This window comes from Anabas testudineus, chromosome 5 (assembly GCF_900324465.2).
Source record: "Anabas testudineus chromosome 5, fAnaTes1.2, whole genome shotgun sequence".
NCBI classification, from domain to species: domain Eukaryota; kingdom Metazoa; phylum Chordata; class Actinopteri; order Anabantiformes; family Anabantidae; genus Anabas; species Anabas testudineus.
Window position 1 is genome coordinate 26,517,229 of NC_046614.1, and position 16,961 is coordinate 26,534,189.

The following is a 16,961-nucleotide window of genomic DNA, read 5'->3' on the forward strand; positions in this document are numbered from 1 at the left end:
GCTAGTAAGTTAAAAATATTACATATAATAAATGTAAACTACGGAGCTTGGGAGGTGTCGTGAGCACGGATGATAACTTTGATTAAACTTTCTATTTTCGTGTCAGACAGACAAGCTCAGTGTGTCTGGCTGACAAAAGCACTTTAGTTTATAGGTGATATAAATCTTTCATCGGAAAGCATCAACTAAAGACAATGAGTCCCGATTCTGCCACCGTTTGTGGTTTTATTTTGAAAAGTGCTTTTTGACATTTTCACGTGTCTTTATTTTGAAATGTGACCGGAAGAAGTGTTGTTGCGGCTCAAACGCGGAATCCGAGTGATTTCCTGAAAACAAACATTAAACAGTCGGTGTTGATGATTGATTATCGATTACTCGGTTTATCAGTGGTCATCTGTCGTTTTCCCGCTGTCTGTCTACGCCCTTACTCGCGGTAACAATCCGGTAACGGTGCTGTTAAACATCGGTTCAGGAGGTAAAACGCCATTAGCTACCCACTGTTAGCTTTAGCTGTTGTTAGCCTAGCCTGACAGAGTTAGCTCGGTTGCAGTCGAGCCAGATCGGGCTGGATCGGATCAGCACCGTTTCCACCATGGGAGGCCACCGTAGTGAGGGAGGCCGGGACTGGCTGGAGCAGGTCGGACCGGAGCCGCCGGAGCAGAGTCCGGTACGAACCATAGCTAATGGCGGCTAATGGACTAGCTTAGCTCAATGTTAATGTTGTATTCAGATATTTGAAATTAATCTAATCTTTTGTTATTATATCTATCGTCTTATAGATTTATATCTAATACGAAATGTATAGCTTGTTATAAGTAAAACGTTTTGTTCCCATATAGTCAGAAAGTAATAAATAGATTTAGTAACTAAATAAATATAAGAATAAAAATATTTTTTTTAAAGAAGTCATTGAAAAACACTTTTGTAGTGCATCTCATTAATCTGACTCATTTTCACCAGCTGTTGTGTATTTCTGTCTGGTTCTCTGTGCAGAAGCCGTGGAACCTGATGATCAAACACAGACAGATTCACCGACGAGGACGACGCTCACACATGACAGTCAGGTCAGTGCTGCTTTGGACAGTAGGTTTTTCCTGCACAGGTGCTCGCTCACCTGTTTGTGTTGTTGATAACGTGTGACGTGTGTTTGCGTGTGCACAGCTACACGGATCCTCAGGTGTCCATGGACCTGTTGAGGGCGGTGCTTCAGCCCAGCTTTAACGATGACATCATGGCTGTGTTCAGGAAGTATCACAAGGTCAGGGGTCACACCTGAAACACAGGTGTTAGATGTGTTCCTGATGGGTTGTCAGTTTCAGTTAAACACATGAAGAATAAAAAAAGAATTTAATTTGTCATGAATTTAGTTGAATTCAATTTCAATTCAATTCAATTTTATTTGTATAGCGCCAATTTACAACAGAAGTTATCTCAGTTTAACTGTAAACTAACCTTTAGATTCTTTAATGCATCTATTTATTTACATTTTAGTCATTTAGCAGATGCTTTTATCCAATGCGACTTGCAAGTAGGGTACAATGATAGGCAGTGTGAGCGTGAGGAGGTCTTGGCTAAGGACCCCTACTGGTGGTAGGCCATGGGAGACGGTGATGTTACCACTACACTAACCAGCTGCCTATTCATTCATCTATTCATAATATCGTTGCTGGTGGTGGAAAAAACAGCTGCACCAGTATACAGAGATCTTCATGTGATTCCTGTTTTATTTGGAATAATGATGATACCATTATTATCTTGGACAGTAACCTTTAAATAAATGATTGCAGAAATTGTTTTCGTTGAACAAATTAGAAACTGTTTTGACGGACGAATGTGTAAAATGTCTTCCTCTGAAAATAAATAAGAAAGTTCATAACAAGCAAAATTAGAATACGAATCTCTCTTTAGAAATAAATCAAACTGTTTCAATCAAATGTGTGATCAGTTTGTACAAAATTACAACAATTGTGAGAAAAGTCTTCAAAGCAGATCTGGACATTATGAGCTTTGTGTTATTTTAAGAGAACATATCTGATACTATTTGCTGGAATCCGGCATGTGGAAATAGATTTACTTATTATATCATTTATTGTTTAATTTTATGACTGATTTTCGGTCTTCGTTTACGACTCGCATTCTCCAAGATAGCTCAACATGTTGGATGTGTTTACACATGTTTACATACAGGATATCTGTCCTTGAAGGCAAATCCATGTTTGTTCTTGAAACCTGACTTACGCATTATTGGGGGGTGGGTGGAGACTTAGCACATGTTGAGTCTGACAGGTGAATCAAACAGGTGAGATTATCTGTCCTGTTGGATTTCCTCATCAATACCAGTAAGAAGAAAATGCAGATGGTATGATATCAATATTTATACCATGGTACACTGCTGCAACCCCACTGTGAACAGGTGTGAACAGGTGTGTCTGTGTTGCAGTTCTTTGAGAAGGCGGCGGAGAACGTGAAGGAAAATGTTGGAGATGATATTCAGACGGATCAGCTGATCAAAGACACATGCAGGAATGTCCTGGAACATGTGAGCTCACTTCCTGTTCTCTCACCACCTGTACTCATCTGTGTATATCTACATGGTTACCATGGTTTCCTCTGATATCATCACTAGGCCAAACAGCTGTTTCCAGAGGGGGAGGGTAAAAGGGCAGGGCCAGAGGTCGCTATCAAGGTAAGGACCCCCAAACAGGCAGTAACCTCGTCTGGTTCTGCTTCTGATGTAGTTGATGATTTTTAAATATTTGAGTCGACATTTACTTTTTAAAAATGTAATATTTCATGTAGACTATTTTGTCTTTAACACTCACCTAACTTTAACGAGAACGAGGTCACAGCACAACGGGGTAAAATACACGATGATGATGATGATATGACCGTCACTTGAATTAGTCTCTGATGCCACTTGCAGACATCAGTTCAACTTTGTCTGCGCTCCATGATGTGCTCAGCGGCTACTCAGCAAACACCCTGATGCTGCCCTGATCGTCATCATGGGAGACTTTAACAAAGCCAGCCTCCAACAGGTCGTGGCAAACTTTTATCAGCACATTACCTGGCTAACTAGAGGGGAAAACACACTTGATCACTGCTATTTTCAGTTCAAGAATAGCTACAAAAAAGCCCCCTGCTGGCTTTTGGAAAATCGGACCACGCCTCCATTTTCCTCATGCCAGAATATAAAGTGGCTTGTTGAAGAACCTCTGGTGTGTAGGGAAATGAGATGACGGACCACTCAATCAGAAGCCATCCTATAGGTGGCACTTGAGACATCGACAGGGACATGTTCTGGGCTAGTTCATGCAATGAACTAAAGCAGGTAAACATAATCTGTTTACCTCCATCTTTAATGAGTCCCTCGCCACATCTGTGGTTCCCAACTGCTTTAAAAAAATTCCGTCATCATCCCAGCGCCTTACTGTATCGAAAGCTTAGCATTTCTATTGAAAGCTCAGCTTTCAATACGATAGCACCCTCAAAGCTCACCTGTAAACTTAAAGATCTTGACCTGAATTCTTCACTTTGTTACTGGATCCTGGACTTCCTCACTGGCAGACCTCAGGTAGTCAGGTACTCCTACACTGAGTGTTCCACAAGGCTGCATCCTGAGCCCCATTCTTTACTCTGTCTACGCACGACTGCGTGTCCTCTCACAGCTCCACCTCTATGGTGAGATTGGCCGATGATTCTGTGGTTCTGGGCCTCATAACCAACAGCCAGAGACTGTCATCATGCTGCCAGGATAACTGTCTCTCTCTGATCGTGAGCAAAACTAAAGAACTCATTGTGGACGGCAGAAAGAGACAGCAACGGACCTACGCTCCCCTCATGATCAAAGGGACCACTGTGGAGAGAGTGGGCAGCTTCAAGTCTCTAGGAGTGAACATCTCCGAGGACCTGACTTGGTCTGACTACATCCAGGCCCAGGTGAATAAAGCCAGGCAGAGACTGTACCATGTGCATCAGCTGAGGAAATTTGGGGTTTCACCAGCAGTCCTGAAGATGTTCTATTTAGGATTACTTATAGAAAGTAGATTAAATCGGTGCATTACCGATTTAGTCAGGACTGCAAAGCTCTGCAGAGTTGTACGTGTGGCTGTGCACATGTCAGAGGCTCCTCTACCCTGTCTGCAGGACATCTACCTCAAACTCTGCAAAAACAGGGCTGCTAAAATCAGAAAGCACTCAAACCACCACAGCAACTGTCTGTTGGTCTGGTTTCCCTCTGCTAAGCACTTCTGCGGTCTAATGGCCAAAACTGAGACACAGAAAAAGCTTTTTCCTCCAGGCCATCGGCTCGTGAACTCTAACTAACTCAGCATGTAGATACATTTGTTTCAGTGTGTCTACGCCTGTGGGTCGAATATTTTTAACTTCCCAGCAAATATTAAATTTGACATCTGGCCCATCCTAGTTCTGATTTGGTTCTTTGTATCCTGTCAGAGATCCAGACCTGCTGATGAAGACTGCAGTCAAAGAGGAAGCCCCCTCCTCAAGAAGGTAAAGTCACCTCAGACCTCAGGTGTGTTACAGGTGTCAGTACTGATAATGTCATTAACTCTGATCATTCTCATCCTCAGAGGAAACCTCGTCCAGGTGCTGCCTTTAACTCTGATCGACCTTTGACCTTCTCCTCTCAGTAAGAACCTGACATGCATGTGACATCAGTATCCAGGTAGATTATCTCACCTGAAACTCACCTGCTACCTATGTCCTCAGGGTGAAGCCAAAGTCTGATCCCATCAAGAGAGAAGGACCAAAGGTGAGTAAAGGTGAAGCATCATTGACAGGTGACCTCGACCTGTATGAGCACATAGTCAAGTTATTACAGAGGAAACTGGCGTGTGTTATGGAGTCAGGTGTTCAGTGGTTTCTGTCCATCACACACTGAGAAACAGGATTAAATTCAGGCCTGAGTCACTGAGGGGTGTGTGGATGCAGAACATTTGTAGGATGACGTAGTTTAGATGTGGTGACATTGATGATTCCAACATCCAACAAACCAAGATGTCTGCAGGTGCAGCTGCAGGTTAAATGCCTGCAGCGGAACACTGTTTACCTGAGTTTGCCTGTGTGTGTTTCAGTGGGATCCGTCCAGACTGAACGACAGCAGCACGTTTGTTCTCGGCTCCAGAGCCAACAAGTGAGTCCCCAACACATGAACATGTCTAAAGCTGGTTTATTCCACACTGAGTGGAGAACTCACCTGTGTTCAAACTGAGCACGCTCAGTCACCACATCTGTGAGTAGTTACTCAGTCAAACCACTAAAACCCAGCTTCTACCTGCATTACCCGTTTCATTTTAACTCATGAAGACAGAAAAGACGCCTCATCAGCTGAATAGTGACTTATTCAGATGGCTACAGGAAACCTGTGCTGGTGCTGGTTTCAGTTTCACAGAAACCAGGTTCCTGTTTACATGACACTTAAGAAATCAGCTTAGTGGAGAAAATCGACTGTAACCTGGTTTCTGAAGTGCAGGTAAATAACTTAGTGGTACCTGTAGTTTAAAGAGTGCTGCTACAGGAACAACCCGTCACACACCTGAGAACAGGTGAAGCTGCAGGTGGAGCTGTTTATCAACACACAGTAACACAAGATGTATACGACATTTATATTTAGTTATTGGGCACACACAAAGTGACTTTTAAGTGAGATACAAAGCAAATATCTAAGCTAAGGAGAAGAACTTTAAAGTAAAGTGTTCTGTTTCAGCTTCATGAGGCGGAAGCACAATATTTTTTGTTCAAGATTTAGGTGCAGAGAAACTTGTGGACTGTAACTGATGTAGTAATCGTGACAGCTTCGTACTCTGCGAAAACTTCCATGTGTCACAGATGAGCAATCCTGCCCCACCTCCCCGTCCTGATGGGCGAGGAGTGTGAGATAAGGTGAAATTAGTGGAAACCCAACTAATTTTGGTGCCTTTGTTAGTACTAAGGTGTAAATGCTCAGTGATTACTAAGCTGAAGCTAACGACAACAGACCAAGTCACCAGAAGTGAAAAACTTTTAGCACTAACAACAGATTAAATCTCAGGACTCTATGTCAGAGCAAAATCTGTTATCCACGGAAACAAGCAAACATATTTAAACGGCACTTAATTTCCAGTACATGTCCTGTCCTAGTTAGAGGCTTGTCCTCAGCAGTAACTGATTTAAACCTGGGACTGATACAAGTTACTGTGTTTCTACTGTGTTCTCTGTTGTTGCTAGTCAAACATTAAGAATTTACACATCGAAGTTAATTAAACAATTTAATCAAAAGGCTCCTGTGGAGAGTACAGTTCTGTGAGGGCCCGAGTGGACTCTTTGAGACGTCCTGGTTTTGTCTTGCAAAACAACAACAGTCAGGTTTAGGGTTAAAGGTCAACTGTCGCTGTGATTTCACAGGGCGCTGGGGATGGGCGGGACCAGAGGGCGAATCTACATCAAACATGCCGACCTGTTCAAGGTGAGATCTCACACACAGCTAAACTGCTTCCCATTTGTATCAGAGTGAAGCAGGAGAAGTTCCATATTTCTCATTTTCTGTCTTTTGTACTTGTACTACAGTTTTCTGGTGTACTTAGTACTTCAATTCATACTAACCCCACCAAAAGAATTTTTTCCTTATTTCATGTCAGGTCTGGATCTAACTCGACAGCTTTGGTGTTTTGTTTCTCAAATTATAAGTTAAACCGAAACTGGAAGCAGTTGTAAAGTGTAAAGAAAAACATGCACCTGTGTTACCTGGTCAGGTGCCTCCACTCTCATGTCTGGCGGTTGACTGACCTGTGTTCTCTGTGTGTGTAAAACTATACGTCAGTACGCAGCAGATGCAAAGGACAAGCAGTGGCTGGCAGAGAGACACCACATGAGAGCGACAGGAGGGAAGATGGTGAGAAACCCTAAACTGTTTATTATCTTATCTTATCACCCAACATTAAACTAATTCACCACATTAAAGGTTTAGTTCTTTCGTATTTAGGCTTTTAATTTGAAAAGACAGGAAATATCTGGAATCAGGGATTTTAGTGAAGTTCAGCTTACAGGAAATGATCAGTCGGTCAGCGATTCAGGGTCTAATCCCAAATGTTGCTGTTCACCACTAACTACACTGACTTTCAGTCCTTGTTCTATGGATCAGCCAGTTTTTGGGAAAACCCTGACCTAGATCACTGAGACATTTAGGCTCTAACATTTCTGTCTTCAGGCCTACCTGTTGATTGAGGAGGACATCCAAGATCTGTCCCGGAGTGACGAGTACAAGTGAGTCTGTCTCCACTGCAACCACTTGCACAAGTGTGTGTGAGTGGTTACCATAGTAAAGTCTGTGTGTGCTGTGTTCAGGGACTGTCCAGATGTCAGGATGGATGAGCTGAAGCCATTTTCTGTTCCTGTGTGGATGGTGGAGAAGATGAAGAGAGCCATGGAGGCCCAGAGAGACCAGGACCCCTGACCCACCCACATGACCTATGACCTCTCTCATAAAATAAACAGTAGTTGTTAAAACCAGTGAGCCCATCAAAGGGAAGATGTTGATCATGTGGCTCCTTCTATAGTTTTTATTTTTACAGCTGTTTTTATGAAATAAAGTCAAATCTGATTGGGATACAAAAAACAGTTTCTCTTCTTATGAACCAGTACCACAGTCCAGTATTTAGGAAGTGTTGTGGATTTATTTATCTTTTGATAGGTCAGGTCGCCCTGCTTTCAGTCTTTGTGCTATGCTAATGTTGGACTGTTCCTGCAAAATTGGAAACGTGAATATTTCTGAGGAGCCCACATTGACATCAACCAAAGAAAACAAACTGGAGACATTTCCTTGTATCTAGTTACAAGGTTAATATATAAAATCGTTATTAGATGACAGTCTGCTCGTCTGATGCCAGCGTGAACTCTCGCATACCTGTTGACATGATTGAGCCCAGTCCACAAGGTGATATCAAAAATCACTGAAAGCTCTGGGTGACGCTGTCACGGAAACGCCCAGTTTTAGTCATGACACCTGTTTACCTAAGTTTGATCTGCTCGTGTCGTCAACGCGTTCATGTTCGTGTGCTTGTGTAAAGCATGTTTGGGGCCTTACAGGGTGAACTACTAGTAAGTATGGCCACATTTTGTTACCAGTTCCTAATTAATTGTCAAACCTAATTAGGACAGGTGTCTTCATAAAATTGACATTTTCTGTATTATTTGAAGAACAATTTGCTTTACTTTTTTCATGATTTAAGAAAATATTTTGATTTCTTCCTTGTAATCTTAAAATTTAAAGAAAACTTTTGTTGTTGAGATGACAGTTCCTGTAAATGTGAGATAATGTTTTGTTGGCAGATAAATATCTTTTTCTACAAATATGGAGATATTTCCCCTCTATATTTAATGGTGAGATCAGCATCTCATTTTTGAGATAATGGTTTTGAAATTTGCAGTTTAACTTAATGACAGTCTCCTTCTATATCATAATTAAAAGGAAACATTTCTTCGATGTGTCTGAAATCGGCTCTAAGATCTTTGTCTCAGTTTTGTTAAAAGACATACAGTGTCCAGTTCATTAGAAACACTTGTGTCTACTAACTAAGTCTAATCCAGCTGAAGTGAAGGCGACGGTAATCAGTTTGTATCAGTGATGTTAAACAACTGTCAGACAGTTCAACTGTGACACACAGACTAAATCACTGAATTTAACACCTGTAGAAACAGGAACTGAACATTATCTTCCTGAAGGATGATGTCTTAGCCTTGTGTTCCCTATAAATTTACCACTGTTTATCTCAGCACTCCAGGGGAAATAAAACAGTTTCTCTTCTTATGAACCAGTACCACAGTCCAGTATAATAACCTAGAGCAAAATCAGTGTGTCATCGTGTTTCTGACAGATGGGAAACAGATTCTTCCACTGGCCTACAGGTACATGACACACCACACCTGCCGCTGGTGGCATCAGACTTTATTTATAAAAATACAAACAAACTGGGGGGCAGGGGGGTCAGAATAACAGGAAGTGACTTCATTGGGGGTGGGGCATCACTCAATTCCTTCCTGTTTGTCCTTGATGGCAACTCTAAATCGTTCCTCCAGCAGAGATAGTTCACTGATCAGGTCGGTGATGGCGTTGGTAAACGCTTCCTGTCAACAGAAGTGGGACAGGTGAATTACCCGAGGGCTGAAGTGAGGGGGGTGTGTGTGTGTGTGTGTGTTACCCGAGGGCTGTAGTCAGGTGTGTGTGTGTGTGTGTGTGTGTGTGTGTGTGTGTGTGTGTGTGTGTGTTACCCGAGGGCTGTAGTCAGGTGTGTGTGTGTGTGTGTGTGTGTTACCCGAGGGCTGTAGTCAGGTGTGTGTGTGTTACCCGAGGGCTGTAGTCAGGTGTGTGTGTGTTACCCGAGGGCTGTAGTCAGGTGTGTGTGTGTGTGTGTTACCCGAGGGCTGTAGTCAGGTGTGTGTGTGTTACCCGAGGGCTGTAGTCAGGTGTGTGTGTGTGTGTGTGTGTTACCCGAGGGCTGTAGTCAGGTGTGTGTGTGTGTGTGTGTGTGTTACCTGAGGGCTGTAGGCAGGTGTGTGTGTGTGTGTTACCTGAGGGCTGTAGTCCGGTGTGGTCTGGACTCTGATGACAATCTTGTGCTCCAGAGGATGAGGAACTTTATAACCAGCAAACAGAACCTGGGGATCCTTCAACAGCTGACTGACAAACACAAACACACCAGGTGTTGATCAGGTGATTCTATTGATCAAATCTGTTTAGAAACAGCTGAAGAGTAAAAACGTCAGTGTGTAAATATAACAGCAGCAGCTGATTGGAGATTTATTTTCAGGTGTATAATTCTAATGAGATATTCATTAGAGCTAAATCTGAGATGTTCTCTTTTCGTCTTTAAATTTCCAAATAAAAATAATTTCTATCTGTCGACTGAGATTTTTTAGTTCATTTAGTTTGTAGAAAATAATTTTTAGACAGGGTGACATTTACTGTTCATCAGTTCAGTTTTCCGTAAATCTCATCTTTCTTAAATGTAACTAGTCTGACAAACAGTTTTTAGTAAAATGCATTAAGAGCATTAATCTCATCTAAAGCTGCAGAACGACAGTTCTGTTTAGGTGCTAGCTAACTAGCTATGCTAACTGAGCTAGCTGTGCGTGTTAGCCGCTTACGCTCGGATGATGTTACCCAGCGTGTGGTCCTCCTTGTTTAAGGTGAACAAGCAGGCGTTGGGGACTTTAGTATCTTTACTGATGCTGATCTTTTTCTCTCCCTCAAACAACAGGAACGACTCGAAAGCTGGAGGCGCGTTCATCTTCCCGGTTTCAGCCCAAACAACACCGGGTACTGACCGGAAACTATCCTTTAAAGTAAGACGGTAACTTCCGGCTTCTTCTTCTTCTTCTTCTTCTTCTTCTTCTTCTTCTCTGGGGTTTTAAGGCAGCCGGCATCCAAAAATGTCGCATTGCTGCCATCTGTAGGAAAGCTATTATATTTCGTTTTTAGGAAGTTGAAGACTCTGCGTCTATCCAAGCCTCTACTATTTAAAATATGACTTAAATCAGTCGCCTGTAAGCCTCTCCTCCTGAAGTCCTCCATCATGACCCCTCTCTTGACAATTTAATATCGATGTCTACGTGTTCTTGATTAAAACCTTGCTTGGCTAACTTATCAACTTTCTCATTTTCAGTTATGCCTGCATGAGCAGGTGTCCACACAAATCTAATGTCCAAACCCTGACTTACTGCTTCTGAATATAATGGCAGTAGTGTTAACCGCAGGTCCAGCCTGTTCTTAGATGAACGGGATCTAATGCTGTACAGGACAGAAGCAGAATCACTGCATATTAACACCTGACCTGGCTTAATTTGCTTTATCCATTCCAATACAATGGCATACATTTCCACTGAATATACACTTAAATCATTCAATGTTCTTTTGAATATGTCCCTTCTATAACTCAGCACTGTAACTGCAGCAGAGATAGTTCACTGATCAGGTCGGTGATGGCGTTGGTAAACGCTTCCTGTCAACAGAAGTGGGACAGGTGAATTACCCGAGGGCTGTAGTGAGGGGTGTGTGTGTGTGTGTGTGTGTGTGTGTGTTACCCGAGGGCTGTAGTCAGGTGTGTGTGTGTGTGTGTGTGTGTTACCCGAGGGCTGTAGTCAGGTGTGTGTGTGTGTGTGTGTGTTACCCGAGGGCTGTAGTCTGTTGTGTGTGTGTGTGTTACCTGAGGGCTGTAGTCAGGTGTTTGTGTGTGTGTGTGTTACCTGAGGGCTGTAGTCCGGTGTGGTCTGGACTCTGATGACAGTTCCGTCAGTCCTGGGATCCTTAGATCCATCCATATATACATGGGTGAACCCAGGGTATCGCTGTTCCACATGCTCATGAAACTCGATCATTAGATCCCCAGTGTTCCTTTCCTGTTTAATCCTTAATACTTCCAAATCTACAACTGGACTCTCCAACCTCCATAGTAGAATCACATGCCAAATCACAGTTGGACAAAAAAAAACCCTCTCCAGGACTTCCATCTCTCTTGCTGCCTCATCTCCCACCGTCCAAAACTCTCTTTATTCATGTCCCTTCTCTCCCAACAGTCCTCCAAAACCTCTTTTGTGGGGTAGTCCCCCATATACCCTTTTAAACTTAACCAGTAATTAACTACGAGCTGCTTTCTCCTTTCACCCATGTATATATGGATGGATCTAAGGATCCCAGGACTGACGGAACTGTCATCAGAGTCCAGACCACACCGGACTACAGCCTTCAGGTAACACACACACAGTGGCATTTCCCCTATTTCCACCTGCACAGCACACACAGGGGATTGTTGGCTTACACACCGGTGTAGAGTTTCGCCACCTAGCGCATTGGAGCAAGAACCAGACTCAGACTGGAACATGTCATTGGAGTTAAAGGAGCAGCACGAGGCTGGTTTAAATCATATCTGTGACATAGATTCTAGTTTGTTGTACATGTTAATGATGAGTCTTCCATGCACAAAAAAGTTAGCTACAGAGTTCCACAGGGTTAGTCAAACTTCAAGCTGCTTAAAAGACATAAAGGCCTGGATGTCCTCCAATTACCTTCTCTTAAATTCAGACAAGACAGAGGTTATTTTGTTTGGTCCTAAAAATCTCAGATTCAAGATTCAAGATTCAAAAAACTTTATTACCTACTCATTACCATTGTTCTCAAAACAAACAGAAAGAAAAGGAACCACAACCAGGAAAGATCCAACACCAACATAAATACACAAACAGAAATACACAATAACATCAATACCGAAAAAATCAATATATATACAGAATACGTAAATAGATAAATGAAATTGGGTCAATATATTCACAGCAAGTTTATGACAGTTTCACTTCCCCCACCCCTTACAGAGGGGGGAGGAATTGTACAGATTGATTGCCACAGGTAGAAAGGATCTCCTGTGGCGCTCTGTGGAACATTTAATGTTAATAAATCTTTGGCTGAACGTGCTCCTCTGTCCAACACACTGTGCAGTGGGTGGGATGGGTAGTCCAAGATTGAGAGGAGTTTGGACAGCATCCTCCTTTCAGCCACAACATGTAGAGAGTCCAGCTCCACCCCCAGGACAGAGCCAGCCCTCCTGATCAGCTTATTTAGTCTGTTAGTGTCTGCCACCTTCATGCTGCTGCCCCAGCAGACCACAGCATAAAAGATGACACTGAAACCACAGACTCATAAAACATCCGCAGCATGGTGCTGCAGACGTTGAAGGACCTGAGTCTCCTCAGGAAGTACATCCAGCTCTGAGCCTTTCTGTACAATGCTGATGAGTTTTTGGTCCAGTCCAGTGTGTTGTCCAAGTACACTCCCAGGTATTTGTACTCGGACACGACCTCCACCTCCTCCCCCTGTATAGAGAGAGGGATGACAGGACTCCCAGATTTCCTAAAGTCCATCACCAGCTCCTTTGTTTTGTTGATGTTCAGTTGCAGATGATTAAGTCCACACCAGTCAACAAAACTGTCCACCACTCCACGGTACTCTGTGACATCTCCACCCCTAATACATCCTACAACTGCAGAGTCATCAGAGAAATTCAGAAGATGACAGGACTCTGAGTTGTACCTGAAGTCTGAGGTATACAGGGTGAAGAGGAATGGAGACAGAACTGTCCCCTGTGGAGCACCTGTGCTACAGATCACAGTGTCAGACACACAGTTCTGCAGGCGGACGTACTGTGGGCGGTTGGTGAGGTAGTCCATGATCCAGGAAATCAGGGGAGTGTTGACCTGCATTTTTTTAAATTTCTCTCCCAGCAGTGCAGGACGGATGGTGTTGAATGCACTGGAGAAATCAAAAAACATTATCCTCACTAAGCCCCCAGGCTTGTCCAGGTGGGTGTAGGTGTGATGGAGAAGGTGTATGATGGCGTCAGCCACTCCAATATGGGGTTGGTAAGCAAACTGGAGGGGGTCAAGTGAGGGTTTGACCAGAGGTCGGGGGGACTCCAGGATCAGCCTCTCAAAAGCCTTCATAATATGTGATGTCAGAGCCACTGGTCTGTAGTCATTGAGGACTCTGGGACGTGGCGTCTTATTCACTGGAACAAGGCACGACTTTTTCCACCCTAGAGGAACTCTCTCAAGGTGCAGGCTGAGGTTGAAGATGTGTTGGAGAACAACACAGAGCTGAGGAGCACAGGCTTTCAGCACCCTTGGGCTGACTCCATCAGGACCTGCAGCCTTTGTGGGGTGAAGCCTGTGCAGCTCTCTTCTCACCTGCTCAGCTGAGATTGTTTGGGTGGTGGCTGAGTCGCGTGGGGGAGGGACTGAGGAGCAGTTAGTGAACTGAAGTGGGCTCTGTGACTCAGCCTGGAATGGATTGAAAAAATGATTCAATTCATTGGCTCGGTCCACAGTCCCCACAGTCTCCTGTGACACTATGTCTAATCACATTCTCACCCTTGATGACTTAGTATTGGCCTCAAATAACACCGTAAGAAATCTTAGCATTATCTTTGACCAGAATATCTCCTTTAGTTGGCCACTGTAACCCACAGGGAGGAAAATGAACTTCGGACGGAACTTTTCTCCGTTTGAAGACATCTGTGAAGCTAATTACAGGACACACTTTAGTCACATGTCCCCATGGTCAAATTATTTAACATCTTTCTAGGGGTACCATCATTTTTGTCGAGGCCAGTTTAATTTACCTCTGTTAAAAACCTCTGTTAAGCCACAATTCAAAAGCAAAGTCTGATTTTCACAAGTTATTTTGTGACTGTGTGTTTTGTGACTTTTTCTCCTGGTCCAGGAGAGTCTATTCAACAACTTTGGTGACGCTCACATATTTAGTCACATTTCCTTCATAACTGACAAATAGAATGAGAAGAATAGTAAAAATGTCCTGATGAAATATTCAGTTCTAGATTTACATTTTCATTTTGTCATTTGGCAGATGCTCTTATCCAAAGTGACTTACAAGTGAGTAACAAGGCAAGCAAAAACATCTAAGTCAAGGAGAAAAACATCAAAGCAAGATGATTGGAGACAGAATCCATAAAACTCCTACCTAAACCTAAAAATCCTCATTTCCATCATTGGCTCTTGTTTCCAGTGGGAGGCAGAGGAGGCTGCCATCAGCTGCTCTACTTCTACTATCAGTCCACTAGATGGAGGCATGAAGCTGCAGCCCAGCACACACAGGATTCAAGATTCAATTCAAGAACGTTATTAATCCCAGAGGGAAATGCTTTTGCCTCCTTAGTCGTTCTCAACACAGACAGAAAGAAAGAAAAGAGGGTCCAGCTCTACACCTAGAACAGAGCCAGCCCACCTTGTAGTTTGTTCAGCCTGTTGGTGTCTGCCACCTTCATGTTGCTGCCCTACTAGACCACAGCATAGGATGATGGACCAACATTTCCAGTCAGTGACACATAGAAGCACTAAGATGCACTGATTTGATCAGACACAAGTACTCCGTCTACAACGTCCCTGGAGAAAATAACTTGATCTAACAAGCTACAGCTGATTTCACACACACACAACTAGACTGAAGTTAGTTCAGCTCAAAGTGAACAACACAGCAACAGTCACTCAGCTCACTGACGTTAGTGTTTCTAACAACAGTCACACTGGTTCATTGCAGTGCTTTTATGAGCATTTGATATATTTTCTTTCAAAACTCTGAATAAATCTCTGGCCTCAAATCCTCCTCCTGCCTCCTGCCAGTCTGGACAATCTGAAAACCTGAATCTGTGGGAAATAACAACCAGTGGAGGATTTGGAGCCAGACTAGATCCTGGTGTAGAGAGCAAAGAACGACCCAACTCTTACTTTTTCTGAGGAAGGACTGAGCCTTATTTTACCCAACAACCCCAGAATGTGAAACTAAAGGTCTGTCTAGCATTTAAGCTGTTGTACATCTAGTGATGAGCTGAGAAGATTCAGCATTTCTCCTTGTTCTCTTTCTTCTTCTGCTGCTGACACTGTAGCTCAGTTATTACCTCCACAGGATGTTATTTAGAGCAAGAGCCCTTTATATTTTAGTGTACAATAATTGATCCCTGAAGGGCTGTACAGACTGGACTGACTTCTCTCCTTAGTGCTAGCTTAACTACTTACATAGTAAGTTGTTAAGCTAGCAAGCTAGAGTAGTAGTTAGTAAGCTAGATGCAGGTGAAACCTACAGCAAACAGACAAGTGAAGTCCTAGGGTTAAACAAAGTTATTTAATGCATAACGTGCATGTAACAAATTCAATTTTAATTCAATTTTATGTGAATAGCGCCAAATCACAACAGAAGTCATCTCAAGGTACTTTACATATGGTCATATGTAAAGTACCTTGAGATGACTTTTCAGGTGCGGAGTGGCACCTGAAAAGTTGAGCGGTCCGTTTCCGCTTCTTGGAGGACGCGCGTGTTTTTTTTTTTTTTTTTTTTTTTTTTCGTCTGAGAGCAACAGCGGGATTTTTAAACTCTACACAACATTTCTTCTACATTTCTACAACTCAGGTACGTTTAAGATGACTAATATTCAGCTTGTTCAGTGTGTGGAGTGCAGGATGTTTAGACCGTCTTCCTCCGTCGTTAGCGACAATTTTACCTGTGACAGGTGTGTGTTAGTTAACACACGTTAGAGGAGCGCATCCAGACTTTAGAGAGGGTTAGAGAGAGTGAGAGTAGTCTTATTTCTTTAGAAGACAGTCTGGGTGCCGCTTTAAAGCTTTTGAATGTCTTTATAGTAACATAACAGGTATAGATACAAATATAAAGTCTGCTCAGCCGATCCCGCTAATTATCATTTACAGACCCCCAGGGCCCTACTCTGAATTTCTTTGTGAATTTGCAGATTTCCTCTCTAACCTAGTTGTTTCTGTAGACAAAGCATTAATTGCTGGAGATTTTAATATTCACTTTGAGAATCCAGAAGACCCTCTGAGAATAGCATTTATGTCCATATTGGACTCGCTAGGAGTAGATCAGTGTGTAGAAGGACCCACTCATAAAGCGGGTCACACCTTAGATTTAATAATATCATTCGGTTTAAGTATAAGAAATTTACTTACGCTCCCACTGTCTGAAGTTATCTCAGACCACTATCATGTTTCAACTACAGTGTGTCATATTAACAATGTATACTCAGCGCCGCGCCATCTCATTAAACATACATTTACATCAACTACCGCACAGAGCTTTATTAGTAATCTTCCAGAGTTATCAACTTTGATTGGATCACCGTCTGACACCACAGAACTAGACCAGGCGACTGAATATCTCGAGTCGTCATTACGTTATACCTTAGATAATGTAGCTCCAGTTAAAAGAGAAGTCATCAGAGATAAGAAACTTGCTCCTTGGTATAACGATGACACGCGCGTCTTAAAACAGACTACTCGAAAGTTAGAACGTAAATGGCGCCAAACTAAATTGTTAGTATTCCAGATAGCGTGGAAGGAGAGCATCCTGAACTATAAAAAAGCTCTTAGTGCAGCTAGATCAACGTATC

At 42.9% G+C, this 16,961-nt stretch overlaps 2 protein-coding genes across 2 annotated transcripts; one reads left to right on the forward strand and one right to left on the reverse strand.

The window, feature by feature from the left end:
* Positions 1-248: 248 nt before the first annotated feature.
* Positions 249-8,493, forward strand: LOC113155227 (deoxynucleotidyltransferase terminal-interacting protein 1). Its single transcript, XM_026349834.2, has 13 exons — positions 249-667; positions 994-1,064; positions 1,162-1,258; positions 2,441-2,539; positions 2,627-2,686; positions 4,456-4,512; positions 4,593-4,651; positions 4,732-4,774; positions 5,097-5,155; positions 6,406-6,466; positions 6,821-6,892; positions 7,208-7,263; positions 7,345-8,493. Exons 1-13 carry the CDS (start codon positions 593-595, stop codon positions 7,451-7,453), a joined length of 918 nt encoding a protein of 305 aa, XP_026205619.1. The 5' UTR covers positions 249-592; the 3' UTR covers positions 7,454-8,493.
* A 435-nt stretch (positions 8,494-8,928) lies between these two features.
* Positions 8,929-10,362, reverse strand: LOC113155276 (DNA-directed RNA polymerase II subunit RPB11-a). Its single transcript, XM_026349904.1, has 3 exons — positions 10,144-10,362; positions 9,568-9,676; positions 8,929-9,123 (listed from the first exon to the last, which is right to left on the reverse strand). Exons 1-3 carry the CDS (start codon positions 10,284-10,286, stop codon positions 9,022-9,024), a joined length of 354 nt encoding a protein of 117 aa, XP_026205689.1. The 5' UTR covers positions 10,287-10,362; the 3' UTR covers positions 8,929-9,021.
* Between the last annotated feature and the right edge of the window lie 6,599 nt (positions 10,363-16,961).

Coding starts and splice junctions, on each gene's coding strand:
- LOC113155227 (XM_026349834.2), top strand. CDS start 593: ATGGGAGGCCACCGTAGTGAGGGAGGCCGGGACTGGCTGGAGCAGGTC. Junction 1,065..1,161: donor CGCTCACACATGACAGTCAG/GTCAGTGCTGCT, acceptor GCGTGTGCACAG/CTACACGGATCCTCAGGTGT. Junction 6,467..6,820: donor AACATGCCGACCTGTTCAAG/GTGAGATCTCAC, acceptor ACTATACGTCAG/TACGCAGCAGATGCAAAGGA.
- LOC113155276 (XM_026349904.1), bottom strand. CDS start 10,286: ATGAACGCGCCTCCAGCTTTCGAGTCGTTCCTGTTGTTTGAGGGAGAG. Junction 9,677..10,143: donor CTGGGTAACATCATCCGAGC/GTAAGCGGCTAA, acceptor TGTGTTTGTCAG/TCAGCTGTTGAAGGATCCCC. Junction 9,124..9,567: donor CACCGGACTACAGCCCTCAG/GTAACACACACA, acceptor TTCTGTTGACAG/GAAGCGTTTACCAACGCCAT.